This window comes from Filicampus tigris, chromosome 19 (genome assembly GCF_054856515.1).
Source record: "Filicampus tigris isolate MCC_2025a chromosome 19, RoL_Ftig_1.0, whole genome shotgun sequence".
Lineage (NCBI taxonomy): Eukaryota > Metazoa > Chordata > Actinopteri > Syngnathiformes > Syngnathidae > Filicampus > Filicampus tigris.
In genome coordinates, this window is record NC_141235.1 from 11,227,162 (window position 1) to 11,242,351 (window position 15,190).

The 15,190-nt window shown below is 41.1% G+C and overlaps 1 protein-coding gene across 5 annotated transcripts in view; it reads left to right on the forward strand.

The window, feature by feature from the left end:
- The window catches only part of itgb4 (integrin, beta 4), a 28,903-nt gene that overhangs the window by 2,826 nt on the left and 10,887 nt on the right, over positions 1–15,190 (forward strand). Inside the window, exons 1-25 of one of the 5 annotated variants that reach the window (XM_086016135.1) lie at positions 1,387–1,774; positions 4,160–4,242; positions 4,671–4,753; positions 6,014–6,115; positions 6,198–6,402; positions 6,480–6,576; positions 6,673–6,844; positions 6,970–7,233; positions 7,308–7,397; positions 7,510–7,632; positions 8,870–9,037; positions 9,131–9,207; positions 9,310–9,518; positions 10,023–10,126; positions 10,224–10,319; positions 11,178–11,310; positions 11,419–11,544; positions 11,802–11,920; positions 13,057–13,090; positions 13,162–13,356; positions 13,433–13,536; positions 13,622–13,680; positions 13,756–13,779; positions 13,860–14,008; positions 14,943–15,122. In XM_086016135.1, the coding sequence (XP_085872261.1) occupies positions 4,167–4,242; positions 4,671–4,753; positions 6,014–6,115; positions 6,198–6,402; positions 6,480–6,576; positions 6,673–6,844; positions 6,970–7,233; positions 7,308–7,397; positions 7,510–7,632; positions 8,870–9,037; positions 9,131–9,207; positions 9,310–9,518; positions 10,023–10,126; positions 10,224–10,319; positions 11,178–11,310; positions 11,419–11,544; positions 11,802–11,920; positions 13,057–13,090; positions 13,162–13,356; positions 13,433–13,536; positions 13,622–13,680; positions 13,756–13,779; positions 13,860–14,008; positions 14,943–15,122 (2,989 nt within the window). In that variant the 5' untranslated portion in view covers positions 1,387–1,774; positions 4,160–4,166. Of the gene's footprint in view, positions 1–1,386; positions 1,775–3,872; positions 3,941–4,159; positions 4,243–4,670; positions 4,754–6,013; positions 6,116–6,197; positions 6,403–6,479; positions 6,577–6,672; positions 6,845–6,969; positions 7,234–7,307; positions 7,398–7,509; positions 7,633–8,869; positions 9,038–9,130; positions 9,208–9,309; positions 9,519–10,022; positions 10,127–10,223; positions 10,320–11,177; positions 11,311–11,418; positions 11,545–11,801; positions 11,921–13,056; positions 13,091–13,161; positions 13,357–13,432; positions 13,537–13,621; positions 13,681–13,755; positions 13,780–13,859; positions 14,009–14,942; positions 15,123–15,190 lie in introns of those variants that run through there. The other 4 variants (XM_086016137.1, XM_086016136.1, XM_086016133.1 and 1 more) reach the window with 4 other exon arrangements.

Sequence of the window (15,190 nt, forward strand, 5' to 3'; positions counted from 1 at the left end):
CAGTAACATGTTCATGCAATAATGATTCATTTCCGTTGGGCTGCAGTTGGCCTTGAAAAAAAAATATTTAAGATCATTTTAGGTCCTTATGTGCTGCAATTTTATTTTTTTTTTAATGACGGTGTTGAAAGTTACACGGGATACCGTATCACCGTAATACCGCCCAAACCTAGAGCATATTTACCTACTGGTGTGCTTTTTTTTTTAGGAATAAATTTGCTGGTTTAACTTATTGGGGCTAGTCTGTGCATTTTTCTTACCAGGCCGCATTTGCATTGAACCGCTAGTTGGATGTGACGGACGCAGGTGGTTTCACAACAGCAGTTGTTTATTGCCAGAAGGAGACAGCAAATGATTCACATCACTATCGCTTCATTCTCCAGATAACTCGAGGCTTTCTTTCAACAAAAATGACCAAGAGGACAGATTGCTCCAGTGTAGGGATTTCTGCATTCTGTGTCACTTCCTTGCAAAATGATTATTTCTTCATGAGACTGTTGGTATACCGTTGATTCAAAGACTCTGTGGCAGGGGCTCGAGATAATTGTAATCTTATTATTTGCTGCATTGGTGTTGTGGGGTCCCAAAGATATATATATATATATATATATATATATATATATATATATATATATATATATATATATATATATATATATATATATATATATATATATATATATATGTTGCTTCTCATAGGGCACCAACATGCTTGGTTAAAAAATAGTCAAGTAAAACGCTCTAAATTCTTGAGTTTAGTTTTGCCATAGCTAAGTGTTGAAAAATAAAATCAATGAAAAGCCAAATAAAAAGCAAAAAACTGGTCAATCTATGACTTGACGAGGCAAGGGCAGTCACCTAACTCATTTTTAAAGGGAAAAAATCTGTTCTCCTTTTTTGTCTGTTGTTATATGATGATTAAACTCTTACTTCTGATCCAACGTGTTCTCCCCTTCACAAAACATGTCCACGGGGCTTTGTAAGCGTCTTTGTAAATGTGGAGCACTTGAGGATTGAGTGTCACGTTCTGCGCCACGCGGGCACCTCTTTGTGCACGTGCAACAAGTCCAGTTACGAGGCTGCGTTCCTATCAAATATTTGACCAGAGGAACGGTCATCACGATGAGGGCCCATTTGTGTGAACACAACATTCGCACAATCTTTCCAGTAGCCTGAAGGCAGACTTCTGCGCCATGTGCCACTCCCAAGAGTTTGGGAGAAGGCCATGGAGGGAGGAGCCTGGCCCCCACGCTCAAGCCCACACAGGTAACGGCTGTCGGAGTGGAATGTGGCAGAGGTGTGGAGCTTTTAACTTCTAACAGGGTGTGGAAGAGATAGAGGTTCAGGAAGGGAGTTAACCCTCTGTGTCATTGCTACTCACCTGGATAGGGAGTGTGTGCGCGTGCTGAACTTAAAGGAGGGATCAAGTCACTGCTTACAAAGTCACATTCAGACAGTCGCTCTGAATCCCTCTATCACACATACACTTGGCTCTCTAGTTTATGGGCAATTCCGTCAATATTTGACCGGAACGGACTGTGCAAGAAGGAAGAAGCAAAGTCAGAAACTGAACTTGAAGTTTTTACTTTTTGGGGGCAATCTTTTTTTTTTTTTTTTTTTGATACTAGGATTTGCAGATTTTACTTTTCACAGCAGGTGGATACGCACTTTCTCCAAAGTGTTGGATCGCAGATGCCAAACAGGATTTAGTGTTGTTTTCCCCATTTATTATTGTTGGACTTTTGAACTCGGACTGGTGTGGGATCAGGAACAGGTTTGTTTGTTTTGAAATCTTTATTTATTCATAGTCATAAATTATCCTGAAGTGTTCTTTTTTTCTCTGCAATTCACCTGCTAATTATGTGATTATACTCCTTGTTCAAATGTGTGTGTGGCCAAGTGACTGGTGGTACGCATGATTAAATGATCGCTGATATGATCGTCATACCTTAGAGTACTGTACATCTTTTGTCATTTCTGTCATGTCAGTGGTTCTGGAACTTTTTACATCAAGTATCAGTACCATCAAGTTAAATACAATTGAACTGTACTTCACAAATATACTGTACTGGGTTAAAAAAAAAAGGTTTGCAACCATTATGCACAATTTAAATATTCAAATCAGTGATTCTTTTGCTGACCACTAGAGGGTGCGCTCGTGCTACTGATAGTATTCGTACCACACATCGAGTTCTACTAGTCGAGACGATCAAATTAAAGACAATACGTATCAAAATAACAGTTATAAATAAGATTACACTCGAGTTCATTTCTGTCCCTAGTGCTACGATCAGGAGAAGGACAAGAAAACATGCATCCCACCCAGAGACTAACTTGTTGAAATAAATCAAACATACATTCGCGGACAAATTGTTCATGATACTACTAGATAAAAAACACTGACAATCGGTGAATTTTGGAAGCTAATTATTAGATTCCATCCAAGATACATTTTCCAGAATAGTTGTCAATGACGGGCCATTCTACATCAATGTACTCTCTGTGTTTCAAACAGGTGAAAGAAACGGGATCACATGAAACAAGATGAGAGAATGCCAAATGTTTATATTGTCAGTCCCATATATACCGGCATGCAGTGTCAGATTGCTTTGGGGTTTTTTTCCAGGTGGCACACACGCCAATCTTTTGTTTTGGGCTGTTTTCAGATGATTTAACTCATCGTGAATATCAAATGTCCAACCAAACTTGACACAAACGCTTGTGACGTGTCTCGGCGGGGTCAGACCCCTCCCATGTCAGTCACCTTGTAGGCTTGTTTTTCTTTGTAGGGACAAAGTCACTTAATAATACTGTACTTATTTATAGCATTGACCAAAACGGCCGCATTAATGACTTATAAACTTTGTCCAAGTTTACCGCCAGCATATGAGGCATCTACATGCTTGAAAAAAAAAAGAAAAAGAAAAGGCTTTTTCAGCACATATTTCTGTGATTGATGGTTGTATTTTGAAGCTGGTTTGTCTGCCCACACCTAGCGGGGTCAGTGATTTATGTGATACATACACACATCTCTGTGGTCAGCTCACACTCACAAGGAGGTGTCAAGATGTCTTTCCCATGTGTTTTCAGGCTGCGTTTTTTTGTACTTGGATTGGTCATTCTCTCACCTTGAGGAGAAATTCTTTCTTGAAATTGTAAATCATCGCCAAACAAATAGCCTTTCTTTTATGTATTCTGGGGTTTTTTTTTCATTCTTGTCATTTGTGGTGCGGAGTGCCTGCCCGCCAAAGTTATTACAGTTAATGAAAGCTAACAAAATAATTAAGAACAAAAGTAAAAATGAGAGTGCTTTTAAAAAATATATATTTTATGATTATAAAAGCCAGTAAAACTAACTTTAACTATTGGAAAAATGTCCTTCATTTTCATTTATTCATACATGAGCTTTTGGATTTTATTTTACATGTATTTATTTCAGTAGGCCTATTGCTATTCGGATGTGCAGTCGAACATTCGTTAGTGAATTGTAGATTGCTTTACTTTATTTTGCAATCCTTATTGAGACCTTTTTTTTTATTTTTAAAAATACACTCAACAAATATTTCATATTTTTTAAACTAAAAAAAATAGACATATATATACAATGTACAGTATGTATAATATATATATACAAAACCGCTGCCCTCACACAGAGGAACTCGATGGAGATATTTCCATTCTCAGGCCACACTCTGTCCTTTGTTCACTTCTCCAAGCTGATTCCAGCACATATTTAATCCGTGTTTACGAAGTGAGGACTCGACAGGGCATGTGGGGGTATTTCCACACCCCGCCCTGTATTTGCCCCTTCCTGTCGCACATATCACACCAGCTGAAACTGCGTGAAACATGTCATTACTTAGCTGCCTACATGAAGGTATGAAGAGCAAAAAGCCTGGAGGGAAAATTGCAAATAAACTCCAATGGACAATTTATTCAAGTAAATGTTGCAATTTTCAGTCTTGTGTTAGTTGAAAACTTCTCCACACTGCTTGTTACTATTAGTGAGAAAATATGCTGTCCATCTTTTAACGGGATGCTGTGTAAATGTCACTCTTCACATCTGGTTCTATTTACATTTGCTCAGCCTTGAGCAAGGTAAAGTACAGGTGGTTCAGGTGGTACCTTTCTCAGTTTTCTGTTTCTGTTTCATGCGCAGGAAGGCGATGGGGAGATCGACGTTACATCTCTCTGTGGGCCTTGGGCTTTTGCTCATTCTCATGAGCTGCTCTTACACTGAAGGTACAGATGAGACAACCACTCTATTATGCCCATTCGGGTTGTACACTTGAGAAATTTTTCTTAATATTAACTTGCCTCTACATTGCTTTCGAAATTTCGTAGGCCTATGACCGTGTAATTTCTCACTTTCTCTGTTAGAATATGTGAAAGAATTATTATATTTTTTAATCTTGCTATCTTGTATCTTGTGCACAAGCCTCATGTGCATGTTTTGTTATTATCATTTTATATTTAGTTATGTCATACAAGTTACTGTGTGCGAGCTGTTGCCATCTGGTGAGATGAATGATAAGAAATCCTTTCAGAAGAAGACAGATTTTGTGCGCTGTGTGTGTGGGTGTGGCTATTTGATGTGTGGAGCGTTTTATTCTCACTTTGTTTTGTGTTTCGTCCATCTTCCCTCCTGAATTTCCCTCTGTCCTCCACAGCCAACTATTGCTTTGCCACCAGATCCAAAACCTGCTCCGAATGCCTGCAGGCGGGAAAAGACTGCGCCTACTGTCCTGATGAGGTCAGAGCTTAAAATGGGAACACAAAAGAACAGGCTTCACATTTAGCCAACATTTTAGTGTTAGTGCTTTGGCGTTCTTACAAATGTTCATTTTTTTTCCTTGTTGCTGATCATTCTGAGTCACAGCTGAACATAACCGGCCCCTGTCCAATAGGCATGTACACTTGGACAACATTGTTGGTACCCTCCCCTGGAAGCAAATTAATCCCACAATGGTAACTTCAATTGATTTAGAATTTAAAAGTAATGACACTGGAATGTTCCAAATACTGAAATGCCACAAAGCTAAAAACAGGACATGAACTATTCTGAACAACCTTGATCTAAATCCGATAGAACATCTGTGAAAAAAGTTATCAAAAATTTTGCACGGCACTTGAATGAGCAATATTTCTCTACTTTAATCATGGGGCTCTATTTTGATGACCGGCATAAATCCTGTGCCTGCGCACGGCTTGTTTCTGCACGGAGGCAAGTTAGACCCAATCTTGGTAATTTTGCAGATGAGTGCGGGCAGGTGGATCTGCGAGAGGGAGTGAGGCACTCCGGTGGGAGTGTTCACAGCCGACTACAGTCATGGCCCATCAAATTGACGCCTTTCGTTGCCTTTAAATCTAGAAAAATAAATCAAATCTTCATATGGCGGGCACTTGAACACCACTCCCCACCTCGATCGTTCAGGTGCCCACCCACTTAGTTTTGCCTCCCAGTGGAATGACATATTAAAAAATAGAATATTATTCAGACAAGTTGATGCCCACTGTTCGCATATTTATTAATCACATCACGTTAGACCAGCTAACTACCCTGCACTGGAGGTTAGACGTGGTCAAAACCAGTGGCGGAGCCAAAACATGGCTAATGGGTGGGCCTGAATATTTCTCTCAATGAGCACAATCCGCCTGTCCCGACACATCGTATATTCACTGAATAATATGAAGTTCAGATCTTCCTTCGAAAACCAAAATTATGCCATTCTTAATATTCAATCAAATCTAAAAATGTAAAAGTATATCTTTTTTCATGAATTTCACTCTGTGGGCAGTCTGTCAATCTGGGTGGCCCTGTGCACACCCAGGCCCACCCATAGCTCCTGGTCTGAACAGGTGTAACTGACTTTCAACCACCAAAATGTAGCTCCACCCATTATATCTCCAAGTCACTCCCTCTGCTGCTCCGGCAGCCAATCTTGGTGGAGAACAATCCGCTAAACTTCAAACTCACAGAACGAACCTTAAATGTGTTGTCTTTCTTGTTTAGAACTTCAATGGACCTCGCTGTGACCTGTATGAAAACATTGTAGCTCATGGCTGCAACGCTGCTGCCGTGATCATGGCCCAAAGCAGCATGAAGATTGAAAGAGTAAATTCCAATCATTTCATCATTTATGGCGCACAGAAATAGCGGAACCTCTACATTTTCTTTGTTCTTTATCCCTGTGCAGAAACAACTGATCGATGTCCGAATGGCAAAGTCGCAGGTGACCCCGCAGCAGATGAGTATGTCTTTCCTCCCAGGCGAGGAGAAGATGGTCGACGTGGAAGTCTTTGCTCCAACCAAAGGCCCTCTGGATCTCTACATCCTTATGGACTTCTCCAACTCCATGGAAGACGATTTGGACAACTTGAAGAGGATGGGTCAGGAGCTGGGTGAGCAGCTCGGCTCTATCGCTTTGCTATGGTTGCCCTTTCTGTCATTTTGTGTTTCAAATGTTTCTCTCCGATAGCTTCACTGGTGAAGAAGCTGTCCGATGACTACACCATCGGATTTGGAAAGTTTGTGGACAAAGTTATTGAGCCCCAAACCGACATGAGGGCTGCTAAGTAAGCAATACTGTGGTATTAACCCCTTCAGTACTGACAGTGCATACCGCACTCTTCCTCACAGTCATTTTTGTCCCTCCTTTGTATTTCTTTCAGACTTGCTAAACCATGGCCCAACAGTGACCCTCCGTTCTCTTTTGAAAACGTCATCAAGCTGACCAACGACTTGAACTTCTTTACCAGTGAGCTTCAAAAGGAAAGAATCTCTGGCAACCTGGACGCTCCTGAGGGAGGCTTTGATGCCATACTGCAGGCTGCAGTCTGCGGGGTAACAAAACACATCTGGATCTCCAATTTCTTCCGAATCCATAAGAACCAATTGAAATGAAAACGTGAAATGCTATCAAAACTGCTATATTGTCTGCTTCTGTTCGATTGCCACCCGTATCGCAGGATAAGATCGGTTGGCGTGAACACAGCACGCATTTGCTGGTTTTCTCCACCGAGTCCGCCTTCCACTACGAGGCTGACGGCGCCAACGTGCTGTCGGGCATCCTGGCACGCAACGACGAGCTCTGCCACCTGGACGATGAAGGCAAATACACAGAGGCTACCAAACAAGATTACCCCTCCATACCCACGCTGGTCCGGCTCCTCGGCAAGCACAACATTATTCCCGTATTTGCTGTCACCAACCACTCCTTCACATACTACAAGGTTGGTGGCTTTTTTACCGTCTACGTTTCTTATCTTATACACACAAACTCAATAAAGTGCAATTGTTTGGTCAGAAACTCCAAGCTTATTTCCCCATTGCTGAGGTGGGCATGCTGCAAGAGGATTCGGCCAACATCCTGCAAGTCATGGAGATGGCTTTTGAGGTACTTCCGACAATTGTCTTCTCTCACTTCTCGTCCAGCCACTCCTATGAGAACTCCAAATCAGTCAACCGCAAACAAAACAAGTCGCTTGTGCCGCTGGGGATTCTTTCAGAGTATCCGTTCCAAGACGAGCATTCGTGCAGAGGACAAACCCAAGGCCTTTGAGGCTCAATTTCTGTCCACCAGTGGGAAGGTCGCAGAATACGGAGCCTTTGATTTCAGGCCTGGAGCAATTGTAAGTGGATTTATAAACCAACAAGTAATCAACCTTTTAGTGACCTATATGTACCTGTACAATATGAGTAAAGTGGAAGTCAACAATTTTTTTTCTTTACAATATGTTCTAAGCAGCTTCACTAGTTTCAACTCGATATTCTGAATAATACTGTGTTTGTGTAATTAAGCAGCAAAATCCACCTGTTTTTATCCATCTCAGGGGGCGGCCATATTGTCTCTTGCTGTCTACTAAAAATGACGTCACAGTTGCTCAGGGCTGAGATAAGGACCAATCATGGCTCAGCTTCAGAAAACAGGTGAGCTTTGATTGGTCGTTACCTGAGCCCTGAGCAACTGTGATGTCATTTTTAGTCAAGAGCAAGTGGCAAAATGGCTGCCCCCTGAGATGGATAAAAATGGGTAGATTTTGTTTCTTTACTCATATTTCACAAATGCAATTGTAATCAAAGTGAGGTGTTTGGACTGCAAGGGGCGCATCCAACATATTATCTGATTAATATTGCGCTTGTGGAATATAAGTTAAGCAGCAAAAGCCATCTCAGGGGCCGGCGATTTTGCCACTTCTGTCGACTGAAGACGACATCGAAGTTGCTCAGGGCTCAGATAACAACCGATCAAAGCTCTCCTGTCATCTAAAGTTAAGCCATGATTGGTTTGGGTTGACTTCTTCTTTAACAATTTTTTGACCACGCTGAATATTGTCATGTTTGGTCTGTTTTTTTTTTTTTAGTTTCATGTTTTGCTCAGTGTACTGTCTGTCTCATCACGATTATTGTGTCCACCTGTGTGCCTTCCACTCACTCGTGCTAACCAATCAGCTCCCTTCTACCTTGTGGGTCTTGTTCCAGGTGTTTCTCATTGTCTCGTCAGTGTGCTTGTATTTAAGTTGCTAGTTTTTGTTCAGTGCTTGTCGGATCGTTGTCGTTGTCCGTTGTAGTCGGTTGCTGTCGTAGCTGTCATTTGACCAAAGTTACCTGTTGTCCAGTCTAATTTAGTCTTGTCGCCAAGCCTCAGTTTCCGGTCACTTTTATTTCATTACTTCTCATTTCATTAAAATCTCATAAACTGCCCTCCTGCCTCGCCTCCCTGCATTCGGGTCCTATCATGCTGAACCCTGACATATATCATGTTGCTTTTGTATCCATACGTTAGTTGTCATTACTTGTATGTCAGTAACTCACATTCGGAACAACAACACACACACGTGATTTAACTCTTGGATTGGTGTTCTTCAGGGCAAATTCAAGATGCGACTCAAAGCCCAGCGGATGATCGGCGAGTCTCCAGTCTGTAAAATGGATCCGAATGAAAAAGAGGGCTTGATGAGAATTAAACCCACGACCTTTAGCTCTGCCATGAATGTTAACGCTAGAGTTCTGTGTCCAACTTGTGACTGCGAGAAGGTAGATGCACATTAACCTCCGAGAGTTCTCAAATGGTTCAGACGACGGGACTTGCCTCTTCATCCTAATTCTTATTGCGCTTTTGTCCTCCAGACTGTCATGCCTAACGCGCCTAGATGCCATGGCAACGGAGACCTTGTGTGTGGGAAGTGTCAGTGCTATGATGGATGGTCAGATTCACTTTTTAAAAAAACCCCAAAAAAACACCATATATTTTTGCGATTTTACCCGGTCTTACTTGTTTCTTTGTTCTTTCTCTGTGTTCATTTCAGGCTGAGTACATTCTGTAACTGTTCAGCGAGTGCTTCAGCCCTCGATACCCGCCTGTGTATTGGTCCAGGATCAACAGAACCTTGTTCAGGTCGCGGCGATTGCCAGGAGTGTGGAAACTGTGTGTGCTACAACCCGGAGCAGTTTGAAGGACCTTACTGCCAGTATGATAGAACCCAGTGTCCGCGATTCGGAGGCTTCCTCTGCAATGGTATGACTGTCTTTAACACCATAAAGCGGAAATCAACCCAAACATTTTTTTTTTTCAAGAATATGTTCCCAGCAGGCCCACTAGTTGAAACACGGCATTCAGATTAATATCGCGCTTGTGGAATATGAGTTAAGCAGCAAAATCCACCCATTTTTAGCCATCTAAGCGGGCGGCCATTTTGTCACTTCTGTCGACTGAAAATGACATCACAACTACTCAGGGTTCAGGTAACGACCAATCATGCTCAGCTTCAGAAAACAGGTCCGCCGTGATTGGTCGTTACCTGAGCCCTGAGTAGTTGTGATGTCATTTTGGCCAAAAGCGGGCGGATTAACTCTTATTCAACAAACGCAATATTTGTCAGAATGCCTTGTTTAAACTAGTGGGCTCACATAGAACATATTCTTAACAAAAATATGTTTGGATTGAATTCCACTTTAACTGATTATTGGCATTAAAGAAATGTCATTTGTATCACGTTTTTTTCTCCTTTCATCAAATCAGACCGTGGCTCCTGCATTATGGGCCGCTGTGTATGCTCTGATGACTGGGAGGGAAATGCTTGTGAGTGTCCCAAGAACAACCAGACCTGTCTGGACAGCAAGGGGGTCAGTAGAACCATTGGATTTTTTTCTATTTTCATTTCATTCATCATGTCATCCCGCATGTCTTAAATGGATATCTTACTGTTGTTACTTGTTTCAGGGTGTGTGCAATGGACGTGGTAAATGTGTTTGCGGTCTCTGCGAGTGCCCAGCATCGGGTCTTGAAATGACGTCAACCTGTGAGGCAGATTTCCAGGTACCTAGACGTCATGTGTCCGTTTCTTTAATCTACTGTATGTGATTATGTATGTGCATTATTATTCATGGTGTTCACTTCATAAGATAAGAATGTGAACAAACTGTAATTTTGGTGAACTTTTCATCTACATCAGTCATTCTCAAACCTTTTACACAAAGTACCACCTCAACAAATACCAAGTTCCAACATTAAAATAGTCGTCTAGTAGGCCTAAGTGTTTACATAACTAATGAGACAGGTTTCATTCCTTAAAAACGTAATTAACATTATTCTTAGCCACTGTAAGATGAGTAACATTAGCTCTACAATTAAATACAGAAAAAAAAATGTACTTCACAATTTATTTAAAATGTATTGCACATAATGTTAAAATCATAAAATCAACTATACCTGAATATATATTTTTAAAAACAGTTCTTCAAGATTAAATGCTAGTGTATTAAAGTCCAACGTTAAATTACAACGGTGCTGTACCTGGACAGTGATTCCTCTTCTGTTGCTGACCACTAGTGTGACCAAGTGTACCACGAGTGGTGCTTACAGTACACCACACTTTGCTCCAACATTAAATAAATAGATGAACCGCACAGTGCGATGTAGTGCAGTTCTATAATACTACAAGCTACAACCACTGAAATAAATACATTGTTTAACTTATTACAATCCATCTCTGATAGTCTAAACAGAGCGTTTTCATCTTTGTGGGTCATAATTTATCGTCATATATTGGTTTGACATTTGTGAGTTTATAATCTCTTTATTAGGATAAAGAGAATGTCACATTTTAAACATCATGATGTATTTACAGATTGGTACATTTTTGCAGATTTTAAACTCTCGTTCTGGTCTGCTCAGGCTCAGCTAGGCGTGTGTGAGGCCACGCGGAGTTGTGCTCAGTGTCAGGCTTGGAAGACAGGAGAGAAGAAGGACAAGGCGGAATGTGACAAGTGTCCTTTCAGAGTCATCATGGTGGACGAGTTCAAAGAAGGTGCTGGAAATGATTGTTTTGCAAACATAGTCACCTTTGTTCAGATCATGATACTATTACATTTTGCCATCACACCAGGAGTTACATGTGCTATGCGTGTGTTTTCAGAGGACAAGGCGCTTGAAATGTGCACTTTCCGGGACGAGGATGACGACTGCACATACAGCTACAGGGTGGAAGTCCCTTCGGTTCCGACATCTAAAGACTTGGACGTCCAGATGCTCAAGAAGAAAGGTAATCTCAAAATGAATTTTGCCCCCCCCAGAAAAGAAAAAAACAGCCACAAGATCTTGCACTTCTATCCCACAGAAACGTTAGGGGATCTTTTGAAAATGTTGCGCTTGCTTCCATTATTGAATTAGGCAGTGATAATTGGGATAAAGCTTTGTTAGAGGAAGGATGCTTTTGTCACTTACACTGTACTGTAATTATTCCGTGGATAATTATTGTATTGCTAATATTTTCTCTGTATTTTTTGGACATTTCTCCAGATTGTCCGGCTGCCAGCCTCCTCTGGCTGCTTCCTCTCCTCTTGTTTCTCTTGTTACTGCTGGCACTTTTGTTGCTCTGTTGCTGGAAATACTGTGCCTGCTGCAAATCATGCTGCCAGGTGAGAAACTAATATGTACGGTATGAACATAAGTCTTCACCCACACCCAAATCAATAAATAATCAATCAAGGGCTGGGTAAGACTCCTAAAGTTTTCCCCGAAACTTGATTCTTTACTTTTATACAGAGGTATCTAAAGTACTCATACTTTAGTAGAAGTATAGATACTTGTAGAAAAAAAAAAAAAAATCAGTTTAAGAGGAAATCAACCCAAACCTATTTTTTTCAAGAATATGTTCTCAGCAAGCCCACTAGTTGAAACAAGGCATTCGGATTAATATTGCGTTTGTGGAATATGAGTTAAGCAGCAAAATACACCCGTTTTTAGCCATCTCAGGGGGCGGACATTTTGTCATTTCTGTCGACTGATAATGACATCACAACTGATAGGGCTCAGGTAATGACCAATAACGGCTGACCTGCTTTCAGAAGATGAGCGTTGATTGGTCGATCATTACCTGAGCACTGAGTAGTTGTGATGTCATTTTAATTCGACAGAAGTGACAAAATGGCCGCCCCCAGAGATGGCTAAAAACCAATGGATTAACGCTTATTCCACAAACACAATATTAATCAGAATGCCTTGTTTCAACTAGTGGGCTTGCACAGAACATATTCTTGAAAAAAAAAATATTTGGGTTGACTTCCACTTTAAAAGAAGAATATTTGTACTTTACTTTTTTTTAAATTTAACTTTGACTAGGGTCAAATCATTTACAAAAGTAAAAGTTAAAAAAAATACAAGCGCAGAGTCTGCGACTAGAATGTGTTCCCAACAACATGACGTGCTGACACCTCAAACAATTCTCTTAGATAAGGCCATGGATGCACACTAGCTTACTGCTAACATAAAATGCAAAATACCATAGATTACAAGCCTTCAAACAACTGCTGCTTTTACACACGGAGCAGAAACACATACAAACAGGATCATGCAGCTATACCCATATTATCTGTGGGACCAATTTTTATTACTGTTGGGAACTATTAGTTGGGGGACTTCTCTGCCTCTACCTTTGGATCCTAATTACTGTACTTGCATCTGTATTTCTAGTCTGAGTAGATGAGAATTGAGCATTTATTGTCATTTTACAGTTCTAGTGAAACTAATGCTTTTTCATTGTGTCTCTCCAAAGAGCTGCCTTGCCCTGCTGCCTTGCTGTAGAAAAGGTAGGATGTCAACTTTGTAGATCCCCTCATCTCCAACGTAGATGCATATTGATGTGGTTGTTCATGTTTAGGTCGCACGGTTGGATTCAAGGAGGATGAGTATCTCCTCCGCCAGTCCCTGCTCACCTCAGACCACCTGGACACACCTATGGTGAGGACAGGCCCTCTCAAAGGGACCGATGTCGTTCGCTGGAAGGTGACAGATAATGTGCACCGGAGTCCCAACCACCCTCAGGTTCTAATCAAGCCCAACCCTAAAGAAATCAGTAAGTGTATAGGCAACTGTATGTTAACAGATGTTGAATCTTAAAGATTTCTAATTCTGTATTTCTTCCTTTGTAGTTCAGTATCCAATCTCCCTACGGCTTAACAGGCGCTTTTCTGAGAACTTGTCTCGTCCTGACTCCAGAGATGCAGAACAGCTCCGTAAAGAAGTTGCGGATAATGTGAGTTGGAATCTTGAGCGCATTAGTGTCTCTGTGGATGAGAGAACACACCGCTCACTGCGGTCAATATTTGCTTTTCTTTCAGCTTAATGAGGTCTACAAACAAATTCCCGGGGCCCAGAAAATGCAGAAGACCTCATTTAGGTAAGGTGTTAAGTCATAAATTTACTCATTCATGTAACCATCTGTTTTAATCAACAACCTCTCTTTTTGATGCAGAACACAGAGAAATGCAGGGAAAAGGTAACATCTATACTTAGTGTATATTTTGGTGGTCCCAAAGCACACAAATGTCTAATTCCGCCTCCTGTTGTGATCTCCAGGCAGGACTACACCATCATGGACACCATCCTGTCTGCCCCTCGCAGCAGCTACCCTGAAATTGTCAAGCTGACTGAGAGGAATGTCCAGTCTGGACACGTCAACGACCTGAAAGTGTTGCCCGGCTACTACACTGTTGCAACAGACAGAGGTGTGATGGAAATGGATATGATCCTATTTCAAGCTACAATATGTACTAATTCTACCTTTAAAGCGGAAGTCAACCTATTTTTTTTTTTCTTTTTTTTTACAAGAATATGTTCTATGCAGGCACACTAGTTGAAACATGGCATTCGATTAATATTGCATTTGCGGAATAAGAGTTCTTCCACTCGTTTTTAGCCATCTGTGGGGGGCGGCCATTTTGTCACTTTTGTCGACTGAAAATGACATCACAGTTGCTCAGGTAACGACCAATCACGGCTAACCTGTTTTCGGAATCTGAGCCGTGATTGGTCGTTGTGAGCAGTTGTGATGTCATTTTCAGTCGACAGAAGACAAAATGGCTGCCCTCAGAGATGGCTAAAAACGAGTGGATTAACACTTATTCCACAAACGCAGTATTTATCAGAATGCCCTGTTTCAACTAGTGGACTTGCATAGAACATATTCATATGTTTGGGGTGACTTCCGCTTTAACACATATTCCACAAACGTAATAATCAGAATGTCATGTTTAGATTAGTGTAGGTGCAAAGAACATATTATTGCAAAGATTTTTCAGGCGGTTGATGTCCCGTTTAAAATATCAGCTCTAAATTAATATACTGGTGTGTCATATGGAGGTTTTCATTGTTAACGTCGTGATCGTAATTGTGGCTTACCTACTTTAAAGAAAATTGTACGCATCGGTGGTTCACCTACACAATGTGTATTATAAGGCATGATGTTATAATTCTCACAAGTTCTGTTAATGCTTAGCATAGCTTGTATCTTAGCTGGTTGACAAGTGCACATGTAACGCTGTTTATAACTATGCTTCCGAATTTTTGGGGGGAAAAGTACACATATTAGTACTTCACATGACTTGCGTTAATGATCTGAAATCCCATTGTCAGTGATTGAATTTACTTTTATCTCCACAGAGGCTGCAGGAGCTATAGAGTTCCAAGAAGGTGTGGAGTCGCTGGATGTTCATGTGCCACTCTTTGCCAAGGATGAAGATGATGACAAGAAGCAGCTATTGGTGGAGGCCACAGATGTGCCGCTGGGAATTGCCAAAATTGGAAAACGCTTGGTGAACATCACCATCATCAAAGAACATGGTCAGGAGAAACAGTGAAAAGAACGACAATGATGCCATGATACAGTATAATCTGCTGAGTGCACTAAC